The following is a 20576-nucleotide window of genomic DNA, read 5'->3' on the forward strand; positions in this document are numbered from 1 at the left end:
GCACATTGATAGTGAACCCCAGCGAATGCAGGAGGTTCACCGTAGTCTGGAGGTGGGAGACGACAGCCTAGGGCGAACCCGCCTTCGACAGCCAGTCGTCGAGATAGGGGAAGACTTGAAGCCCTGATCTGCGCAGATGAGCTGCGGCCATCACTTTGGTGAACACTCGAGGTGCGCTGGTAAGACCGAAGGGGAGCACGGTAAGCTGAAAATGCTTGTGGTCTACCGTGAACCGTAGGTAACGCCTGTGGCTGGCAGGATGGGGATGTAGAAGTAAGCATCCTGAAAGTCTAACGCTACCATCCAGTCTCCCCGGTCGAGGGCAGACAGGACCTGAGCTAATGTCAACATTTTGAACTTCTCCTTCAGGAAGAAACAGTTGACATCCCAGAGATCCAAGATAGGACGTAGGCCTTTGATCTTCTTGGGCACCAGGAAGTAGTGCGAGTAACAACCACAACCTACTTCGGGGACAGGGACTAGCTTGATAGCTCCCTTGGCCAAGAGAGCTGTAAATTCCTGATGAAGAAGGGCCAAGTGATCCCCCGACATGCGATGGAGTGTTAGTGGCATGGAGGGAGGGGAGGTCTCGAAGGGGAGGGAGTAGCCTCTTCGGACTATCTGCAAAACCCACCTGTCCGACAAGATGTTGTGCAAGTGGGAGAGGTGATGGTGGATCCTGCCACCCACTGGCAACTGGTGGCCCTGAAATGTCAGACTAGGAAGGTTTAGAGGCTGCTGTAGAGGGGGCACTGGTGGACTGGCCGCCCGCAGGCCCCCAGAACCACGGCATTGGGTCCCACGTCTATGGCAGCGCAGAGGCTGGGTAGCTTGCGCCGGCCTGTGGCCCTGTGTGGAACATCATTTGCACCCTTTCCATAGCCACGAAAGGGGTGACTTCACAGGATGAGAGGTGGCAGAGAGGCCCACGGATCTGGCCGTAGCTCTAGAAGTCTTAAAGCGCTAGAGCGAATGGTCCGCCTTGTCGCCAAACAAATGAAGGCCATCAAAGGGAATGTCCAAAAGAGTTGATTGGACATCCTGAGAAAAGCCAGTGGATTGCAGCCAGGCGTAGAGTCTTAGGGCTACTGATGTAGAAATCGTTCTATCCAGCGAGTCTGCGATGTCCAGCTCACAGCGGATGGCGAACTTTGCTGCATCTCTCCCCTCCGCAACTGCACAGGAGATGGCATCACTCGGGCCTCCTCTGGACACTGCAGCAGCACCTGTGCAACCGTATCCCACACAGAGTGGGTGTTACGGCCCAAGAGACCGGCGGTGCTCACCGACCGCAGTCCTAAGCTGGCAGCCAAAAACATCTTCTCCCAAGATGGTCCAGCTTCTTGGATCCCCTATCTGGGGGAGCAGAAGGGAACGCACCTTTAGAAGTTGAGGCTTGGCCTACCAAGCTTTCGGGGATAGGGTGTTTGGAGATGAAAGTGTGGTTGCCCGGGGCCAGGTGGTGGCCTCGGGCAATCATCCTATCCTGTTAGGCCTGGATCAAGTGCCTAGAAGGATGTCTGTGAGGGCCTCATTGAATGGCAGCAGGGGCTCGGAAGAGGCTGCTGCCGGCTGAAGCACCTCAGTCAGGAGGTTTGTCCTGACTGCCACCGTAGGAAGCTCAAGGCCCAAGCACTGAGCCGCCCTACGTAACACCGCAACATAGGAGAGACTCCCTCCTCTGTTGGCACGGTAGGGGGAGAAAGCATGCCAAGGTCTGGGGAGGTATCCGGACCACTGGCTTCCACCCAATTCCTCACTCCAGTCCAGATCCTCCAGCTGCACAGCTAAAGGGTCAACAGACCCCTCCCAGTCCTCCTCACCTTCATCTGGCTGCCACTCAGGGCGATAGGGAATCCCACAGGAGAACAGTGGCACAAAAGTACCAGTAAGCACCGGTACCGGCGTCGGTCGACGCCAGTCCGGCTCAGTGTCCAAGACAAGGGGAAGGCTGTGATCGACTCTGGCCAGGGACACGACCAGCGTTGGAGATGGCAGAGGAGTCGTCAAAGGAATCTGTGCCGGATGTGGTTTAATGAGGTCGACCGGAACCGTTCTGGATCCCTGGGGACTAAGCATGGGCGGAAAATCCGTTTCGCTCGCGGATTTTGCGGATTTTCGGTAAATTCGCAATCCGCGAGATTCGCGAATCTCCCGCAAAATCCGCAAATCCGCGAGCAGCGGATTTCATGGCTTGCTCGCACTGTTCGCGTGAGTTCGCGGCTTCCCAGTACAACTTCGCGCCCCGCGAATAAGCGCAAAATTGCAGAAATACGATCTTAGCAAAACTGAAACTACTTACCAGGTTCAAAAGTTCAGGCTCATCATTATTAGCCATTTCCTGTAGTGCTTCCTGAGGGGCCCCTCCAGAGTTCAGTTGCCAGTTGCAACGATTATGTGACCCTGCTCTGAACCTCAGAATAGTTACACATATGCCACAAAGGTCCTGAATTACAGCTAAGGGAGACAAGCAGGAGCCAGGCTGGAGGTTCAAATCCATTAATCAGCCCCTAATTCATTATTGTCAGTTGGGGCAGGGCAGGTGTTGTAACTAATTTTGCAACAATGAAAGCACTTAGCAAGTGCAAAAGATCACTAATCAGGAAGCACTAAGGAAGCAGGTGCCAGCTAAAAAAATATTCTGTGACACATTAATCAGCCCCAAATTAATTCAGGTCACTTGAGGCAGGGAAGGTGTGCTTGCGTTGCCACAATAATGTACACTGACTGGACAACCAGAGGGTGCTGTGATGAAACAGAGGGTGGCATGGGTGGGCCAGAGGGTGGCATGAGTAGTCAGAGAGTGGCAGTGGTGACAGAGAGTGGCAGTGATGAAGAAGAGTGTCCCAAACAGGCTGGACACGTAGAAACAACAAGTTCGCGAAACTTGCGACCCGACAGGTAAGTTCGCGTTTTGCGAAATTGTACAAAACCCTCGCGAACTGGCAGAAACCCGCGAAAACACACAAAAAAAATCCGCAAATTCGCGAGAATTCGCGGATTTTGCGGATTGCGAGTTCGCAAATCCGCAAAATTCACGAACGCGAGATTCGCAAAATTCGCCCATGCTTACTGGGGACCTGCAGCGCCTTGGCCCCGGCTGAGTCTGCGGGGCCCGATGGAGCGCCAGCAGCGTCGGGCTGTCCAAAGATGGAATGGAGGGCTTTATAAAAGGCACGAAGCTGAGGAGGGGACACTACGGCACCTGGGAAGGGAGTGAAGCTCGGAGCCGTCCCAGCAAGCTCCGCGGGCAGAGCCTAAGGACGACTACCTTCTATGTCCCGCGTCGGCCGACGGACGTGGAGAACGGAGAAGAGCGATGGTGCTTCTTCGGCTTCTTCTTGTAGTTCGACTTAGCCGGAGAAGAAGACTTCGATGAGGAGTGATGGTGGCGACTCTGCGACTGGTCCCACGACCTCCCTCTCAACCGGGACCACGAATAGCGCAGAACTGACTGCCGGGCCTCCAGAAGCTTTTGGGACTGCTCCAGGGAAGACTTTGGGTTCATGGCCCGACAGTCAGAGCACGACTACGGGTCGTGGTTGCGCTCCAGGCACCACAGTCACACGAGACAAGCATCAACTTTTGACAAGAGTCACAAGGCTTGAAGCCAGTCCGCCGATGTGACATCCCTGCGTGCACCAGGAGTTGAACGAATCGCAAAAAGATGTTGAAAAAAAAATCAAAAAACACTAGTCAGGAAATTACTAAGGGTACTGCTCTCTACGGATTAGTGCTGACTGGCGCGAAAAAATAAAGAACTCAAGTCAGCGCGCAGGGGCGGCGCCTAAGTAGATACTGCAACGTAATCCCAGCGATCACGATGTCAACAACAAACGCTGAGTTGACCGACGCCGCCTATCAGCGCGCAGGGTTAGTGCTGAAGAAAAATTCTCTAGATCCAGTCTGACACCTGAGGGTAATTCCAAGTAAGAAATCCATAACTAATAGTCTATTTCAGATTGTAGTATACTGTGCAAAGAGTCCCGGTATTCCCATATAAGTGGACAGTAGCTTGCTCTAGCAATCCTAAGGTGCTCTTCTCAGGGGTACTGTGGTTGAGCAGCCTTAGGCTTATCAGAAAGGAGTGTTAGACATTTGCAAATACCACAATAATCAATAAATGATGCACACAACTTAATAAGTAGAGTCACACCAATTTATAAAAAGAACAAGTATCTTTATATATGTGAAGACACCAGAATTAATACAATCAGGTAAGCACTTTGTGCAAAAGAGAAATATTTTACATTTCGGAAAGTTGACAATGCATTTTTCAGAATCTGCAATGTTTTACTATGGTAGAAAAACCAAGTTTGGCATTCAAGTACAGTGCAGCAACTTACGAGACCCATCTCCTGGACATGAGCTGAGTATGGGGCAAGGTTCAAGGAAGCACAAGCAGGTCACCTCCAGTGGCATTAGGCGGCCAGTTGCAGTGGTGCAAAACAGCGTCGGTGCGCAATGTTAGTCAATGGGGATCGGTCTGCAGGAAAAGAAGCTGCGGGTTTGGACTGGGAGGCCAGTCGGTTAAACTTACCCGTGGGCTAGAGTCTTGCGATGTTAGGGGGGGTAAGGACTTTGGTGGTCCTCATCTCCACAGGCCGGGGCGGCCGGGTGCAGTGGTGTCCGGTTTCTTCATCCGGCAGCACTCACGGTTGAGGGGGCCTGCACAGAGAGGCTGCAGGTGGTGTCGGGGGCAAAACCAAAGTGAACTCTGTCTCTTGAGAGCTTGGAGACCATACTGACACAGGTTGCCCACTTCGACATGGGGGCGGGGCGAGAATCTATGGTGCAGTGGTGCTTGGTGGCGTGGAGTTTTGGCGGTTCCGGAGTAGTTGCCGTTCTTCTTGGATGCCTGCAGGATGTAGGAGAGCTGCTCGGGGTCTTTATTGAAGGCAGGCAGTCCTCCCAAGCTTTGGGAGGCACAACAGCTTGCAGGACGAGACAACTTTGCCGCAATTCGACTAGAACAGCAGACAGGCTGGTAGGCTGGTGCCAAGTCAGGTGCTCCATTGTCAATCTGTGCTTTTGCTGCTCTTCTTCTTCGTAGGTCAACAGGATATGTTTTTCTGGTGTAGTGGCTTCCCTAAATACTAGATTTAGGGGCATTAGGTGAGTGTAGGGTAGTAACCCCTATATGACCACTTCCTGTGGGCAGGAAGCATAACTCTGTCTCAGAATTCCTAAGTTTGTCATCACAAAGATGGCAAACTCTGAAAAGTCATGTCCACTTCAGGTCAGGCCAACTTATGAGTGGTACTAGCCTAGGGGTGGGCACGCCTCAGTGACTATCTGATGTTCCAGTCTGAACTGGTGCCAAAGGGCTCTGGGCAAGGGGGGAGGGTGGCAGGGGGAAAGGGGCAGCATCCTCGCCTGTAAGGGAAGCCAGATTCTCATTTGAAAAATGGTAGCTCTTTGAAGCTCCCCTGGCTAGGAATGCTCATCTGCAGGTCATCCTGTGGGAGAGGGTGTGAACACCCACTGCCCAAGCAGGCTTTGTTTCTGACCTCCTGAGAGCAGAGGCCCTCCCACTTGGGATCAGAAACTTGTCTCTGGTGGCAGGTTGGTGAACACCAGTCAGTCAAAAAATACAGTGGCTGGTGGGTTTTCAGAGGGCACCTCTGGGTGCAATTATTAATACATCCAACAGTGGAATCAGTGTGGGTTTATTCATACAAGATGTTTGATACCAAACATCCCTATTTTCAGTGAAACTATCATGTAGCTGCGGAACTCATTTTCACCAGTGTCCATTTAAAATGGCTTCCCTGATCCCTTGTACAGGCAGTAACAGAACTGACCAACACAGTAGCATAACTACTCATACAGTTAAGTTCTCTCATGTAATATAATGACCCCTGCCTTAGGGCCGTAGGCGTGACTTACAAATATTACATACAGTGTTAGGGACATGGCACACATGGAAGTGTGTCATGTAGTGTTTTCACTTTTGTCTGCACCAAAACACGTAGCCTCCAATGGCAGTCTACCATGAGTTTGGTGAGAGGTCTCTCAGGGTGGCACAATTCGTGCTGTAGCCCTTAGGGACTCTCTTTAGTATCTCAGACTCTAGATAGCAAGAGTACAATTTACTTGGGACTTACAAAGAATGCTAAAGGTATTTGCAATTGGGGAAAACAATTTAACAGTTTTGGGAAAGAGATCTTGCACTGAGGGCCTGATTAGCAGGGACCTAGTGCGCTTCCCGTCGAAATCACATGAAACACCAGGCAAAAGGTGGGGGTGACCATGTAAACCAGTGACGGCGAACGCAAGGGCTGTAATCTCCACCTATGGACAGAAGGTGGGCTGAAAGAGCAGAGTTACCTAAATTGTGCCCCCCCTGCACGAGACTCACAGTTGTAGCGGATATTCACAGTTGGGGGGGTGGGCTTTAATTTTTACGGTTCCATTTTTCGCGCATATGTCGAGTGGCTGACATGAAGAGTCTGCAACCATGGCATGTTACAAGCAGCTACATATGGTAAACGGGATTATGAGACTTAACAGGTTTCTGGCGCCTATTACTTGAAGACAAGAAAGGTCCCTCGCTGTGCCCTCCAACACACAAAAAAACAGCACGTCCTAGCTTGGTGTTATACATAGTGAAATAAAAATTGGTGCGTGCGCACCACAGAGAAGCGGGGGGAGGGACGGGGGCAGCGAGGCGAACGGGCGCTGCTGCGCATGCTGGCCAGCGGTGGGAATAGGTGGAGCAAAGGCGGGACATGCGCCTCCCTTTGCCCAATTGCGTGCATTATTTTTATTTAAAAAACACGCTAAACCCAATGGCAGCCAGAGAAAGCCTGATCACACGCACAAGCGTGTGAGCAGCTTTCAGAACCCTATACAAAAGGGCTCTCGCTGCGCGAGCAATGCTGCTCACTGCAACGCAGGCGCGAGTCCTAAAAGGGGCACTTTCCTACATTCTGCAAACGCACTGATCCAACAAGTAGTGGTACCATCATTACAGCTCTGCTAATGCATCCATTTCCATACATGCAGAACCTCGGCGATCAGATTTCAGTTCTGATAAAGAAGTCCCATCTTGAGTAGCTGTCCCTCTGCAATCTCAGCCTTTGGTCCCCACAATAGTTAGGTTCATGCATCTCAATTCCACCATGCAGCACCTGATGTTTCGCTTCTCTACCAGTGTTTGCCATGCACCTGAGCCTGGATAGTATGGATTCTTCTTCACCCAACTCCACCAGCTGAGGTTAAAGGACAGTAACTGTTCCACCAACTGGCTGTGAGAATTAAATGCTTGTCTGGCAGAAAATGGCCGTCTGATCAATGACAACTCAATACCTATCCATTAATTAATGTGTCTTGATTAACCTGCAAAGTGATTTTAACATGTTAACTTCTAAAATTGAATATCTTTTCACACCAGCTGTGCAATGACAGTAACTCCACAGGCAGCTAAGAATGCTAAATTGTTCTGTTTTCATTCAAACATTGAAAAAACACCAGTGTCACAACAATTACAGCAATGGCTAAGTAACATATATCCATAACATACATGGGTAATATGCACACAAAAAAAGCCCATACCCAGCAGTTGCACATTGTTCTATTGAATAGCAATTTCCTGTCCGGAGTTGTGCCGCCCTGAGGCTCCTTTGTCTTGACCCAGCTTGGTTTGGGAGGGTCGGCGCGCTGGAGCTCTCGCTGAGTAAAGAGCCCTCGCCTGCACTGATGTCCTCGCGGCCTCCGTGTCATCTTCCTGCCACCTGCATCGGCTGAGAACCCTACGGTGCATGTCTGCACTCTGGGCCTGCTCACGCAGTGAGTTATTGCGGCCCACATTTGCAACCTCTGCCATAATTGGACCCGTTTGAGACAACCACAGGCTTCAATAACTCCCCGAGTGCCAGAGACGGCGTGCAAGGTTGATAATAAAGAGGGACGGAGCAACTACAAGACTGGGGCCAAGAAGGAAAAACAAGGGCAGCTACACACCAATGAGGGGAACAGACCTCACAACACATGCATTAAAGTACCACCTGTGACAGCACATGTTGAGGTCATACCATATCTGACTTGGTCTCTCTAGCAGCATCTAGCAGCATTTGATGCAATGTGTCAGCAGGATCCCATACAGCTTGCACAGCGTCCCATCTGCCTCCTGTGTGCCTTGTGCCTTGTGGTTGCACATACACACCCCCCCCCCCCCCCCCCCCCCCTGAGCAAGACGATTCTACATCACCCTCCTCCAGGTAGCCATTTCCTTTTCCACCTCCTTCGATCTTTCCTTGTGTCCTCTAACGAGTCTGATCTTGGACGATGCCCCATGGGAAGAAAGGGATACTGTTTTGTACTTACCTGCGGATTTAACGGATGTGGATACCTACTGCGGAGCCCGAACAACCACGGTGGATTCCCGATGGAGCTGTCCTATGCAGCTATGGAGGAGTCTGGCCCCTTGGCCGTCACCTACCCAGTCAGACATTTGACATTGTTTTCCGCGTCTCCCAGTTTGGTCTCCTTCCCTCCCCCTCCTCTCTGATTCTCTTGATGCTAACTGCTGTAACTATGTATCCTGTAACTCCCTGTTTCAACTGATGTAGATAACCTACAGCGGAGCCTGAACAAACTTGGCCGATGCCCGGTGGAGCTGTCCTATGCAGCTATACAGGAGTCTGGCCCCTTGGCCGTCACCTACCCATCCTGACATCTGACATTGTTTTACTCGTCTCCCCTTTCGGTCCCCTTCCCTCCTCCTCCTCCCGCCTCCCTCCTCTGCGATTGTTTGGATTCTAACTGATGTATATGTATCCTGTAACTCACTGATTCAACTGATGTAGATACCTATTGCGGAGCCTGAACAACCTTGGCCGATGCCAGGTGGAGCTGTCCTATGCAGCTATAGAGGAGTCTGGCCCCTTGGCCGTCACCTACTCAGCCGGTCATCTGGCATTGTCTTCCTCATCTCCCCGTTTGTGTCTCCTGCCCTCCCCCACCTCCTCCCTCGGTTTCTTTGATTCAAACTGTTGTAACTTTGTAACCGGTAACCTGCTGATCCAACTGATATAACTATGTAACCTGTAACTCGCTGATCTTCATGTAAAGCGCTCTGATACCTCCGGCTCTAGCCAGCGCTATATAAAACTTTGCAAATAAATAAATTAAATAAATTAAATAAAAATACAGCATAATGTTACAAAAGTAATGGTACATTATTAATTCAAGTAAATCTCCATAGGTACTCGGGGAATAAAGACCAATGTTTTAGTTCTAGATTAGCCCTTGCATTGGTGGAAGCTCATATTCCGAACGAACAGCAAGATTTTGGAATTCCATACCAACAAAGAGAAGATATATCCATGATCATTTCAAATTCAGGAAGAAGTAAGAACTTGGCTCTAACTCAATTTCATCTGACTGAAGGCGTAAGAGTAGACACGCGACAACTGTGACAGAAGAAGTTCACTCTACTCACCACACACAACAGCAAATTAATTACTATAGAGGCCACACTCGTAACCCTAAACACTCTTCCTATAAGATCACAGGCTCTATCCCTCTTTGCTCCACTAAAGATCTGAGTGAAGCAATCCATGTCAGGCTAAGAGCGCCACTCTGGTCAATACACACAACCCCAAAAAACATCCAAAACAGTTCCAGTGCAAAACATTCAATCAAGCACAGACTACAGTGCAGTGTGCTATGTATCAGTAATGTGGTTAGGCACCATCGTCAGGAGTTAAGAAGGTTTATGGAAACTCAATTACAAGGCAATTAGCCTTCATATTTATGAGAATAATGTAACCTACATCATTGTCCAGTGTTTTAATGTCCTTTGTGCTCAACCTTAACTATGAAGAAAATTAGGACCTCACTGACATGTTGGATCCACATTCTGTCAGTGATGCACATCTTGGATGCAGATACATTTTAGAAACCTACTTACTTGAGTGGCACACTTGATGGTGCCGCAGGTACAAAATGGGACCTACCTCGTCTTCTGGAACTGCTGACTTCCCTTTATGCACATCCCCAGTCTCCAGATCTTCAAAGTCACCATATAATTCTTCTACAAGAATGCAGAATGTAAAAAAAAACTGTTCAATAACAACAATGTGTATGACAGAACTGACATACCAGCAAACCTGCTCTCCCAGCGGGTGAATATGTTTCTCTAAACACAAATTTGAAAGCACAGTGCTGGTGCTTAGGCCAATAGACATGGCAGAAAATGTATGTACCAGGAGTGCCTAGACATCACCGGAACTTCTTGATGCTGTGCTATACTACAAGAAGAGTCAAACAGCTTCAATGAACATAGACTCAGTCTTCTGAAATGGAATGCAGTAGTTTGAAGCGGAGCTGGTAAACATCAAGCAGTCAAGTCTATCTTTACTATCCACCCAAAAGACCAAACATACACACCAAGAACAAAGGCTTTTCCTGAGGTTAAGCCCCAAATATTTTTTCATGCCATAATATATTAGAGGCATGAGTGGAGCACACCTAAGCGAATCATGCATAAAAGCTTCTAAAATGCAATTCCTTTCCGTATATCTACACAATAGACGTAGAAACAGAAAAAATAAGATGGTAGGTCAGAGGTTAAGAGTACAAGTGCCACTGAGCATGGCACCATTTTCTCATACATAATCGTATGCCCCATTTTCCACCATTCCTTTACTGATGATCAATGGGAGGATTTCAAACATTTGGTTAGAATACACAAAGTTTTTGTTATAATACATTTGGAAACTGCTTAATCACTTCATATGCAACCATGCAATTAACAATGTAATTGGGAAATTAATTATTCTACTGACTAGACAGTAAGTTTCTGTTTCGATATGGATATGTTTGACCTCAAATGATTCCTGAAATCAATGGATAGGAAAAGTAGTTTGAGATTGCCTCGTTTTCAACAAGTAGGCATCACATGCATACATATATCCGTTTTCCCCATATGTCAGAGTGAGCTTTCTAAAGGGATTTTTTTCAAAAGGCTTTAGTACTTTTGCTGCTATCTTGATATAGTTTCCAGGCTCAGAAAATATCAAAGACCCCCAGGAAGTAGGGAATGCTGCCTGCTCTATTTAAGCTACAGAGTGTGTTATTTTGTCTGTTAAATAACTCCAATCTAACCTCATTCTGCAGTAAAGGTTTCATTAAAAAAGGCGAGAATCCTCACCCATTTCAAGTGGCATGCTTCATAATTTTGTACCTCCTCACGATAACTGGCTGTTTAGCTTCATAGTGGGCACAAGGAGGAGATCTTGCGAGGTTTTTTGTGACCTACCCCTCCCAAGTCCGCGTCAAACTCTTAACAAAGACAGGAAACTTCTACCCATCAGGTGTGTGAAAAAAATTATAACGCACATCCCTTCAGTGGCATTTTATACCTGACAAAAAATATAAGGATGTACATAAGGGTCTAAGGGATAGTATTTATTGACCAACTCAATTCCATACCCCTAATCCAATACACATACAACATAAGGGAGATGGTCAGTCTATTAAATCAGACAAAAACTTCTTTACGCTCAGAAGAAATGCTCACCAAACTCAGATAGCTTGCCCAGCACATGGCATGAGTGTGAATTCCACCAGCCCACCCTTTTGGCGGAGCCTCGCCATCTGGAAAACAATGGAGTAGAGTCTATGCAGCCAATGTTGCTCATAGGCTAACAATGTCGGATACTTGACCTCTTACTCCAGATTAACTCAGCCAAAGTGCTTTTCAAAATATGCGAGTGCTGATGGTGTGCAGTGCTGTTATGGACGTGAAAATAAAAATGACTATAAGGGCGAAAAATATGTTTATTGGAGATCGTCCAAATGTCATGGATAAAAACAACCTGATAGTATGGAACAAATTTACTATCTCATGGCAATAGGTAAGGTCGACATGTTTCAGCCGCTATGGCAATATTGCCCGGCTTCTTTAGGACCTAGTAGGTGAAATATGCTACTGCATGAATAAAAACACTATGTCTGAAAAATCGATTTATTAATGTTTCAAAAGGAATGAGTACATCAGCAGTCAAAGACCACCCTACCAGAACTGGATAGCATGTACGTGTAGGTAAGTACGTACTCTTCCTTCCTAAAACAAACAAAAAGAAGGAAAGTTAAATTGAAAGATGAGCAAAAACATTCTGAGCAAAGTCAGATGTCAATTCTGCCCAGTAATTGACAATCTCAGCCCAGTCAGTGGCGCTATTGGAAATACTGTGCTTCTGAAAGTCTTTAATTAAATTGAGACCAAGCCTAGTGTATGTCATAGCTATTTTTAAAGACAGCCTGCCAGGGTTGGGTTAGTATACACGGTTCTCAATAGAAATCTTAGCTGAATTTAGACCCAGCCTGGTGTGTGTCATAGAACTTCGGGAAGTCCATCGCTAGAGTTGACTGGCTCCTAGTACTCATGATCCATGTCTTTCTGGCTCGTGCACATGGGTGCCACTGTATTAAATATTATAACAAACTTTGTACATGGAGTTATCGGCAGACAACTATTCTTATAATTTGGCAGAAGATAATGTTCACATCGATGTCCACAGGATGTTGTCGTTGAGGCTGTTTGTATCACATTTGAGTTTAAAAATCCACTTCTGTTCTTTGATGAACAAAAATCTTGAGATGTCCGTCACTCCTCATCAGGGGCACCCATGTGCACGAGCCAGAAAGACATCCACTAGAAAATGTATACATCACGAGTACTAGGAGCCAGTCAACTCTAGCGATGGACTTCCCTGAAGATCTATGACACAAACCAGGCTGGCTCTTAATTAAACTAAGATTTCTATTGAGAACCATGTATACTAACCCAACCCTGGCAGGCTGTCTTTAATTAAATTGAGACCCAGCCTAGTGTGTGTAATAGCTATTTTTAAAGACCTCAAAAACCATGTGTATCAATCCAACCCTGTGACGCTGTCTTCCAAAATCATCCAGGGTAACTAAATGGCCACTCTCTATCGTTCTTGTGTTAAGATCACTGGCTAAAAGAATAAAATAAAAGAGTTAGATCTGCCAATAAATATGAAACATGTAGTAAGTGTCCCCGAGCTTTTATACTGTTTTGATAATATGCTATAGGTAGTCCAACTTGGTCACTTGGCAAATTATAACAACAAACGCTTGTCCCAACTCTTCTTATGTAAGCGGCGCAGCCCTGTGCGGTCTCTGCCACTATACAGCACTAACGAGTGGGAGCGCACATGCGCGGCACGGAATACACTACCGGGCGCGCATGCGTGCTTTTTCTTTTAGGTAGTGTTCCCACTAGACGTGCGCCGTATTGCACGAGGGATGATTTAGATTCAATCTCGCATTGCGCAATCGGCGGGGGCGCGGTACGCCTAATAACATCATACCCACCTATTGGCTTATTGAATTATGAGTGCTTGTTAGACCTATCAAGGGCACTATAAAAAGAAACACCTTCCTGCTGTCAGGTATCTCCCCTTCGGCTTGGAGCTTGACAGGGGGTACCGAAGGACAGGTAAGGAGATACAATTGGAGGGCTTCTGTTGCTTGGCCTCCTTTTCATTAAGGTTTACATCAACCAGTACAAGCCTTTGCGTTATAACTTTTTGTAAATTGGTCCATTAGAACTTAGGATTTTTTCTCAATACTCCTTTGCATGTATAGTAATGTTGGAGTTATTAACAACTATGACTAACAATGAAAAATGGCCATACATATTAGTTCTTAGTGGCTAACATCCCTCATCAGCCATGAATCTATCTCATAAGGCAATAAACTTTATTAACAAAAGGCCTACTTGTTTTTTAGCTTAGTGTTTGAATGTTCAGATCTTATATCTGATTTAGGTCTAAAATTTATTTGATGTAAAAGTGAAACTGAGAGACCATGTTGTATGATGGCAACCCCTTTGTTCCCTTGTTCCACTTACAACTAGAGCGGCGCCTCAACCACCGAGCAGTTGCCGGGTGAGGTGAAGCATACACCCACAGCAAGTTGGGTGAGTAATTTTAAATTTCTTTCAGAAGCACAGTATTTCCAATGAAGCCACTGACAGGGCTGGTATTGTCAATTACTTGGCAGAATTGACATCTGACTTAACCTCTTTGCTCAGAATGTTTTTGCTCCACATCTTTCAGTTTAACTTTCCTTCTTTTTGTTTGTTTTCGGAAAGAAGAGCACATACTAACCTACATGTACATGCTATCCAGTTCTGGTAGGGTGGTCTTTGACCACTGATATACTCATTTCTTTTGAAACGTTAATTAATCGATTTTTCATACACAGTGTTTTTATTCATGCAGTAGCATATTTTACCTACTAGGTCTTGCAGAAAGCCGGGCAATATTGCCATAGCGGCTGAAACATGTCGACCTTACCTATATCTAATCTCTCTGATGTAGAAGAACACCCACACACCGCTGCAATATCTGTGCAAGAGCATCACTGCATGAGCGCCCCATCCCTCCTCTCCTGCCCCTCCCTAGTGTACCCCAAATTGCGTGTCCCCCTTGCACTCCGTACATTCATGAACAGCCATCACTTACCCCCGTGGTTGGCCATGCTCATGTTGGGACTATCACCCATTATGGTAATACCCACTCTTGTCTCAGTCATACAATACTATGACTCGAAGCCATAAATCTCACCGACCTTGAATGTGGCATACTACATGGCCACACTCAATATTAAGCACAACGTGAGCCGATAACCCAATCCGCCCAAATCTTGCCAACGGTTTACTTCACTTTGCACAATACGCATGCGCAAGACAGCCGCGCATGCGCAGAACCCACGCTAGTCTACGGCGCATGCGCCGAAGCCCAATCATGACAACGTGAACAGCGCGCACGTACCCTCCCCTCTCTTTCCACCAAATGCAGGTGAAACCAATTAACTAAACACTACAAATAGAGACCGGGCGGCCCTCCTCTCACAACGGGCGCCGCGGAATGACGAATAGGTCCAAGGAGGAACTAGACTGCAATACTCGTGAGTACAATAGAACCGCTACAGCTACAAAAGGGGTAAGCCACTACTTTTTCTCCTTACAGGTTGGACATATTGTGACCAAGTTATTGTCCCAACAGGGTCTCTTTCTCTGCCAGGCGACCCATGAAGCTTTTTACAAGACAAAACAGAGTGAGGACTTAGTACTATACTTACCTGTACCTCACCTTGTAAATACGCTCTCTAGCCCACCACCACCACTAACGGTTTCATTAAAAACCCTCACCAGCTTCGTGCCAATGGCATGAACCCACAATAGCCGATTATAGGTCGCACACCACCTTATAAGCCGGCATATGTTGTGGTATATCAAATACCAATCTAATATGACTCTACCATGTACGTCTTGTCTTTGTCCTATGTGTTATCTGTAGTCAAGCTTGAGGGAATCCCCCTCTAACAGTTATTGCGCCTTAGTGTGCGCTTCACTTAGCCAAAAGACAACACAACCACTTAAATTTATTTTTATTATTTAATCTGCACTTTTTTCACATAGTATAACGGTCCTGAGGAAAGCCAGCTTAAAATCTACAAGGCACTGGCTGAAACATGTAGACCACACTAGACGCTGGAGGTCATAACTAGCACTCCAATCAACGTCTACCTGCCTTTTATCTGCTAACAGAGGCCCAGTTCATTAAAATATTTTACCCTCGGGTACTGGGACCTACTGTATAGCTTTTAAACTTCACCTTTCTCACCATACTCACTGCACACTCAGCAACATACCAGCTTCGCAGTCACCTGGCGTTGAAGCACACCGGAGGCACATTCGGTGCCACTGTGGTGGGCCCGATGATGAAGCATGCCACCGACTAGGTCGGTGGGTGAGGGCTTTATAAGGAAAACAACGTTTCTCCTTATTTGACGCACTACTCTGAGTCTCCTACTTCCCTTAACCTAGCTAGTCCTCATTGATATATATATATATAACCCAGGGGATATGGTCTAGCTTATCTAGTCCTCTCTCTCTCGTTGATTTAAGCACAACCTTACCTATTGCCATGAGATAGTAAATTTGTTCCATACTATCAGGTTGTTTTTTATCCATGACATTTGGACGATCTCCAATAAACATATTATTCGCCCTTATAGTCATTTTTATTTTCACGTCCATAACAGCACTGCACACCATCAGCACTCGCATATTTTGAAAAGCACTTTGGCTGAGTTAATCTGGAGTAAGAGGTCAAGTATCCAACATTGTTAGCCTATGAGCAACATTGGCTGCATAGACTCTACTCCATTGTTTTCCAGATGACGAGGCTCCGCCAAAAGGGTGGGCTTATGGAATTCACACTCATGCCAAGGGCTGGGCAAGCTATCTGGGTTTGCTGAGCATTTCTTCTGAGCGTAAAGAGGTTTTTTGTCCGATTTAATAGACTGACCATCTCCCTTATGTTGTATATGTATTTTATACCTGACCCCAAAGATACAAAGGTGTGAGGAGTCGTTGGTGCTTTTTCTCTTCATTCACACCTCTGTTATACAGGACTAGAAAATATATGAGGTTATGTTGTTTAAATTCCTATCGTCTCCGGTCTCACCTACAGTTTCCCTAACCACCTTAGCCGTTCCTGTGTGCTATAAAAAATCTACATTATTTTCTATTTGGATTATGCATTTTCAAGGCAATTCTACCCTTCCTTCTGATACTTTGACTAGAAATGAAATGGTATTTGTTTAACCCTCTTCTATGATGAAGTCTTGCTGTGAGTTGATGCTACAGTGTATCCACCGCTGTATACTAGGACACCTTGACCTTGCAATGGGGGTTACATGCCATGAAATGTCTGGTCAAAGTAGGTAAACTCAGTGACAGACTGTAAGAATGCAGTAGAACTACGTTATGACCATTCACTTGTGCAACACAGCCTTCAATTATTCAAGATGATAATTCCATCAAGCATATTACCAGAAGATGAGCCTTCCTCAAAAACACAGGGTCTCTTCGGAGAAGTGGGCCCCTGTATCCTTGGGTGAATGCATGTTTTTTTCCCCAAAAAGGCCTGTTAGGAGGGCACAGGATAGTCATGCCTTGCGTTTTCAAATGAACCCAAGTATATACATGGGGTGAACAGATAAAACCTTTATGGACAACTTCAAAGGAAACCGCTCTAAAAAGACGCTCTCTCTGTGGGAAGCTGGCTCTGTATATGGAATCACCAGTAGGTGGTTATACCATGCACAGATTACAGGGGTTCCCCAAAAGTGTACAGGGCTCAATGTAAATCCCAAAGTACTCTATAAGAGGTAGTGTGGGCGAGCAACCTTAGGCCTATCACAGAGTGTAAGACATTTATTGCACAACTGTGATCAATAATGTACACAATTTAAGAAGGAAAAGCAAAGCAATTTTAGAAAATTCTACTTTGTTTGTACTGCATTTTAAGACCAAGATCGTCACAATAAGGTAAGTACGTTTTTAATAAAAAAATACTTTTCACTTTGAAAAACTGACACTTAGAAACTTTTCAGCACAGTTCAATGTTATTCTATGGGGAAAACAATATTGCGTTAAACAGGTAAGTAAGGCCCTTACAATTCCAGTCTTCAGGACCAAAAGACAGCAAGGGTCAGGTTAGTTTCAAAACTGCAGCGGTAAAGGGACAGCCGGGTGCAAAGGTCGAAATCGGAGTTTGCCCCAATGCTTTACAATCGAGACTGGGGTGCCTGGAGCCACACTGCTTGTAGGTAAGTAAATCAGTTGCATCGGCCATGCTTTGGGGGTTAGCACCCGCTCAGAGGAGGCCACAAAGCAGCACCAAACATACACTACCAGCGGCACGGGACGGCCGGGTGCAGGGTGCAATTTCAACAACGGACGCCCAATGCTTCTCAATGGGGATTCTTCTTTTCACAAAGTGGCTGCAGGCGTGGCACCAGAGGTTGCAGGAGGAAGACCAATGACAGCAGAGGAAAGTAGAGAGGTAGAGGGTTGTAGGGACACCGTCCATTCAGCTCACCAAAGCCCAGGGGCTTCAGGTGAAGGGGTGCCTTTCGAAGTCTTCTTATCGGAGCCAGTCATGGTCAGCGGAGCCTCTAGATTCACACTGCAGGCGCCGTTGTGGAGATCAGGAGAGTTAAGCCAACGCTGGACACCAGGTCAGGATTGCTGGGGAGACTTCACTGCACAGGTGAGCTACTCAGACTGTGGTAGTGGGTGCCGGTTTCAGAGTGGGCTGGAGACGTAGATCCACCTGGATTTGGGTTCTTCTTGGACAGGCCCGCTGCCAAGGGAGAGTGGAGCCTTTTTCATAGGCAGCATCCTCCCAGGGTTTTCAGAGGGCACTGGCTGCAAGACTGGTCAAGGATTCGCAGAAGCTAGAGAAAGGCAGTAGTGGTAGGCCAAGGCATTCTTTGTCTTCAGTCTTCTCTGCAGGGTAGTCTAACGTCATCGCAGATCTAATTTCTAGGTATGGGGTAGTCACCTAAGTACCACCCTTATGGGGCGTTTTAGGGCAGTAGCAGGTAGGGCCAATCGGCACCTTACCTGGGGTGACTACATCCTCTAACATGTCACAGTCCTGTAGGAGGGTGCATAGACCTAGCCCTGACTGGAGAGGTTTACCCATCTTCAAGATGGCGGGAACTTAAAGATGTACTTCACAACGCTTCTAGGTGTGGAGTTGGCAGAGGTGGACACAGGTTTTCTCACCCAAAGTGGAGGTGTAAATGAGGGGCTGTCATCTGCTGCTAGTAGTAGAGGCTGGGGTTGTATTTCAAAGGCGGCATTCCTTTGGTGTGACACCTCTGCCAGGATGTGGTGGCTGGCGGCCTACAGCTGGTCAGACACCACACCAGGGTTGGTAGGTTTTCAGGGGGCACCTATGAGGTGCCCTCTGAGTACATGGTACAATAAATCCCAAGCTAGCATCACTGTGAATTTATTGTGAATTTATTGAAAGGAGAAGTTTGGACTAAACACTTTTGCGTTCAGTGAAGCCATCATGGTGCTGTGGAACTCGAGTTGTCGAGGTTCCAGCCCATGTAGTCTCTATGGCTTTCCTGGCACCTACATTATAAAGGAATGGACCCCAATATTGTAGGGGCATATCTTCTACTGCAGATATGTCTTAACATGTGGTATAGCGGACCCTGCCTTAGGGCTGTGAGGCGTGCTAGAGGGGTGGCTTACATATGCCTTAAGGCAGTGCTGGTTGGCACGGCACCCTGGCAAGGTGCCATGTCGACTGTTTTCTCCCTCACAGGGGGCAAGGGCAGTGGCATGGTCCCAGTGAGGGGGGTTCCAGGGGACCCATTTCTACCCCCAGGGCCTAGGTACTCAGGGTACCATTTACTAGGACCTTACAGGGGTTGAAGTACCAATTGGGGATTTGTTTTTGGGGAAGAAGCACTGGCACAGGAGACCAGGTTGTTACAGTTGTAACCACATCAAATCCAGGTAAAAAGTGGGGGTTAACCATGCAAAAAGAGGCACTTTCTCACAATTACTGTCCTGCATATCAATAAAATTTGAGACTTTGGGAACTCCTCAGTTCATGACTTATGAGAAGGAGGTGAAAGTGGATTAAAAGACCTAATCACCCAAGCCTGTGAAAACCACAAGGGGCACAAGACCTAGGGCCTTCATTAAAAGTAGTAGTAATCCCTGTTATTTCTCCACCTTCAGCGTTTTCTTTACAGGGGGCAGCATTAAATCCAGGGTTTGGGAAATAATGTGGGATTACAAGTATCTAGGGATTAACATGCGGGAATTGTTGTTACCATGCCATTTCAAACATTTAACTCGGTTGTTTAACATAGAGATCAGACTACTTTCAACAACTGAAATCCCTGTAAAACACCACAACTTAGAAGTAACTAGGCTAGTAGGAATTCTATTATCAGGCCAGTCTGACTTAATAGGACACTCATATAGAGATTTGATCTGAGTTTTTGCAACGCTTAAACAAATGCCCGGAGGAGTCTTGGTGCTAAGTGACAGAAGTTAGTAACCAGCTACAGTTTCTTTTGACTGAAAAGCTGGGTTTTTAGAGACTTTCGAGACGTGAGCAGGGACCAAGCTGTTTTCAATTGAAGAGGAAGCAGATTCCAGTTCCGCGAAGTACAGACAACAAAGCTTCTACCTCCCGGGAGAAAAGTTTGTAGGAGGGGACTACCACAGTACTTGCTGAGCTTGAGCGGAGAATCCTGCCTGACACATACCATCTGAATTTGTCCCTCAAACAAATTGGGCCTGCACAGTGCCTTAAAGACAATGCGCCTACAGAAAACCAATGCAAGCCGCTGAAGCAGAATTAAATCAGGGGATCTGCAACAGCATCCAAGCAGCCAAGGTTTGAGGGATCTGTAATATATACAGTGAATTATCTGGAAGATTTTGGTACAAACCATTACACTAATCTACTCTGGATAATATGAGGGCTATGACGACTATTTTCAGCAAGTCAAAAGGTGGTAACTGCTCGATTTTACTGATGATGTGTAAGGTGTAAAAAGGCAAGTCTGTCATCGATCAGGACACCAAGGTTTTTTACTTCTTTAACCAGAACTAGGAGAGAGCCTCATTCAGCTGGCCAGCAAGAAGGGGACCAAAAAGAGGCGTTATTGCCAAATAGGATGGCTTCTGACTTCAAGGAGTTTAT

The 20576-nt window shown here is 46.8% G+C and overlaps 1 protein-coding gene across 1 annotated transcript in view; it reads right to left on the reverse strand.

The window, feature by feature from the left end:
* BMS1 (BMS1 ribosome biogenesis factor) overlaps nt 1–20576 on the reverse strand; it is a 334476-nt gene that overhangs the window by 73170 nt on the left and 240730 nt on the right. Inside the window, exon 14 of the mRNA XM_086922425.1 lies at nt 9963–10039. Within this exon, the coding sequence (XP_086778551.1) occupies nt 9963–10039 (77 nt within the window). The remainder of the gene's footprint in view (nt 1–9962; nt 10040–20576) is intronic.

The sequence above is a fragment of the Lissotriton vulgaris genome, chromosome 5 (assembly GCF_964263255.1).
Source record: "Lissotriton vulgaris chromosome 5, aLisVul1.2, whole genome shotgun sequence".
In the NCBI taxonomy this organism is placed as follows: domain Eukaryota; kingdom Metazoa; phylum Chordata; class Amphibia; order Caudata; family Salamandridae; genus Lissotriton; species Lissotriton vulgaris.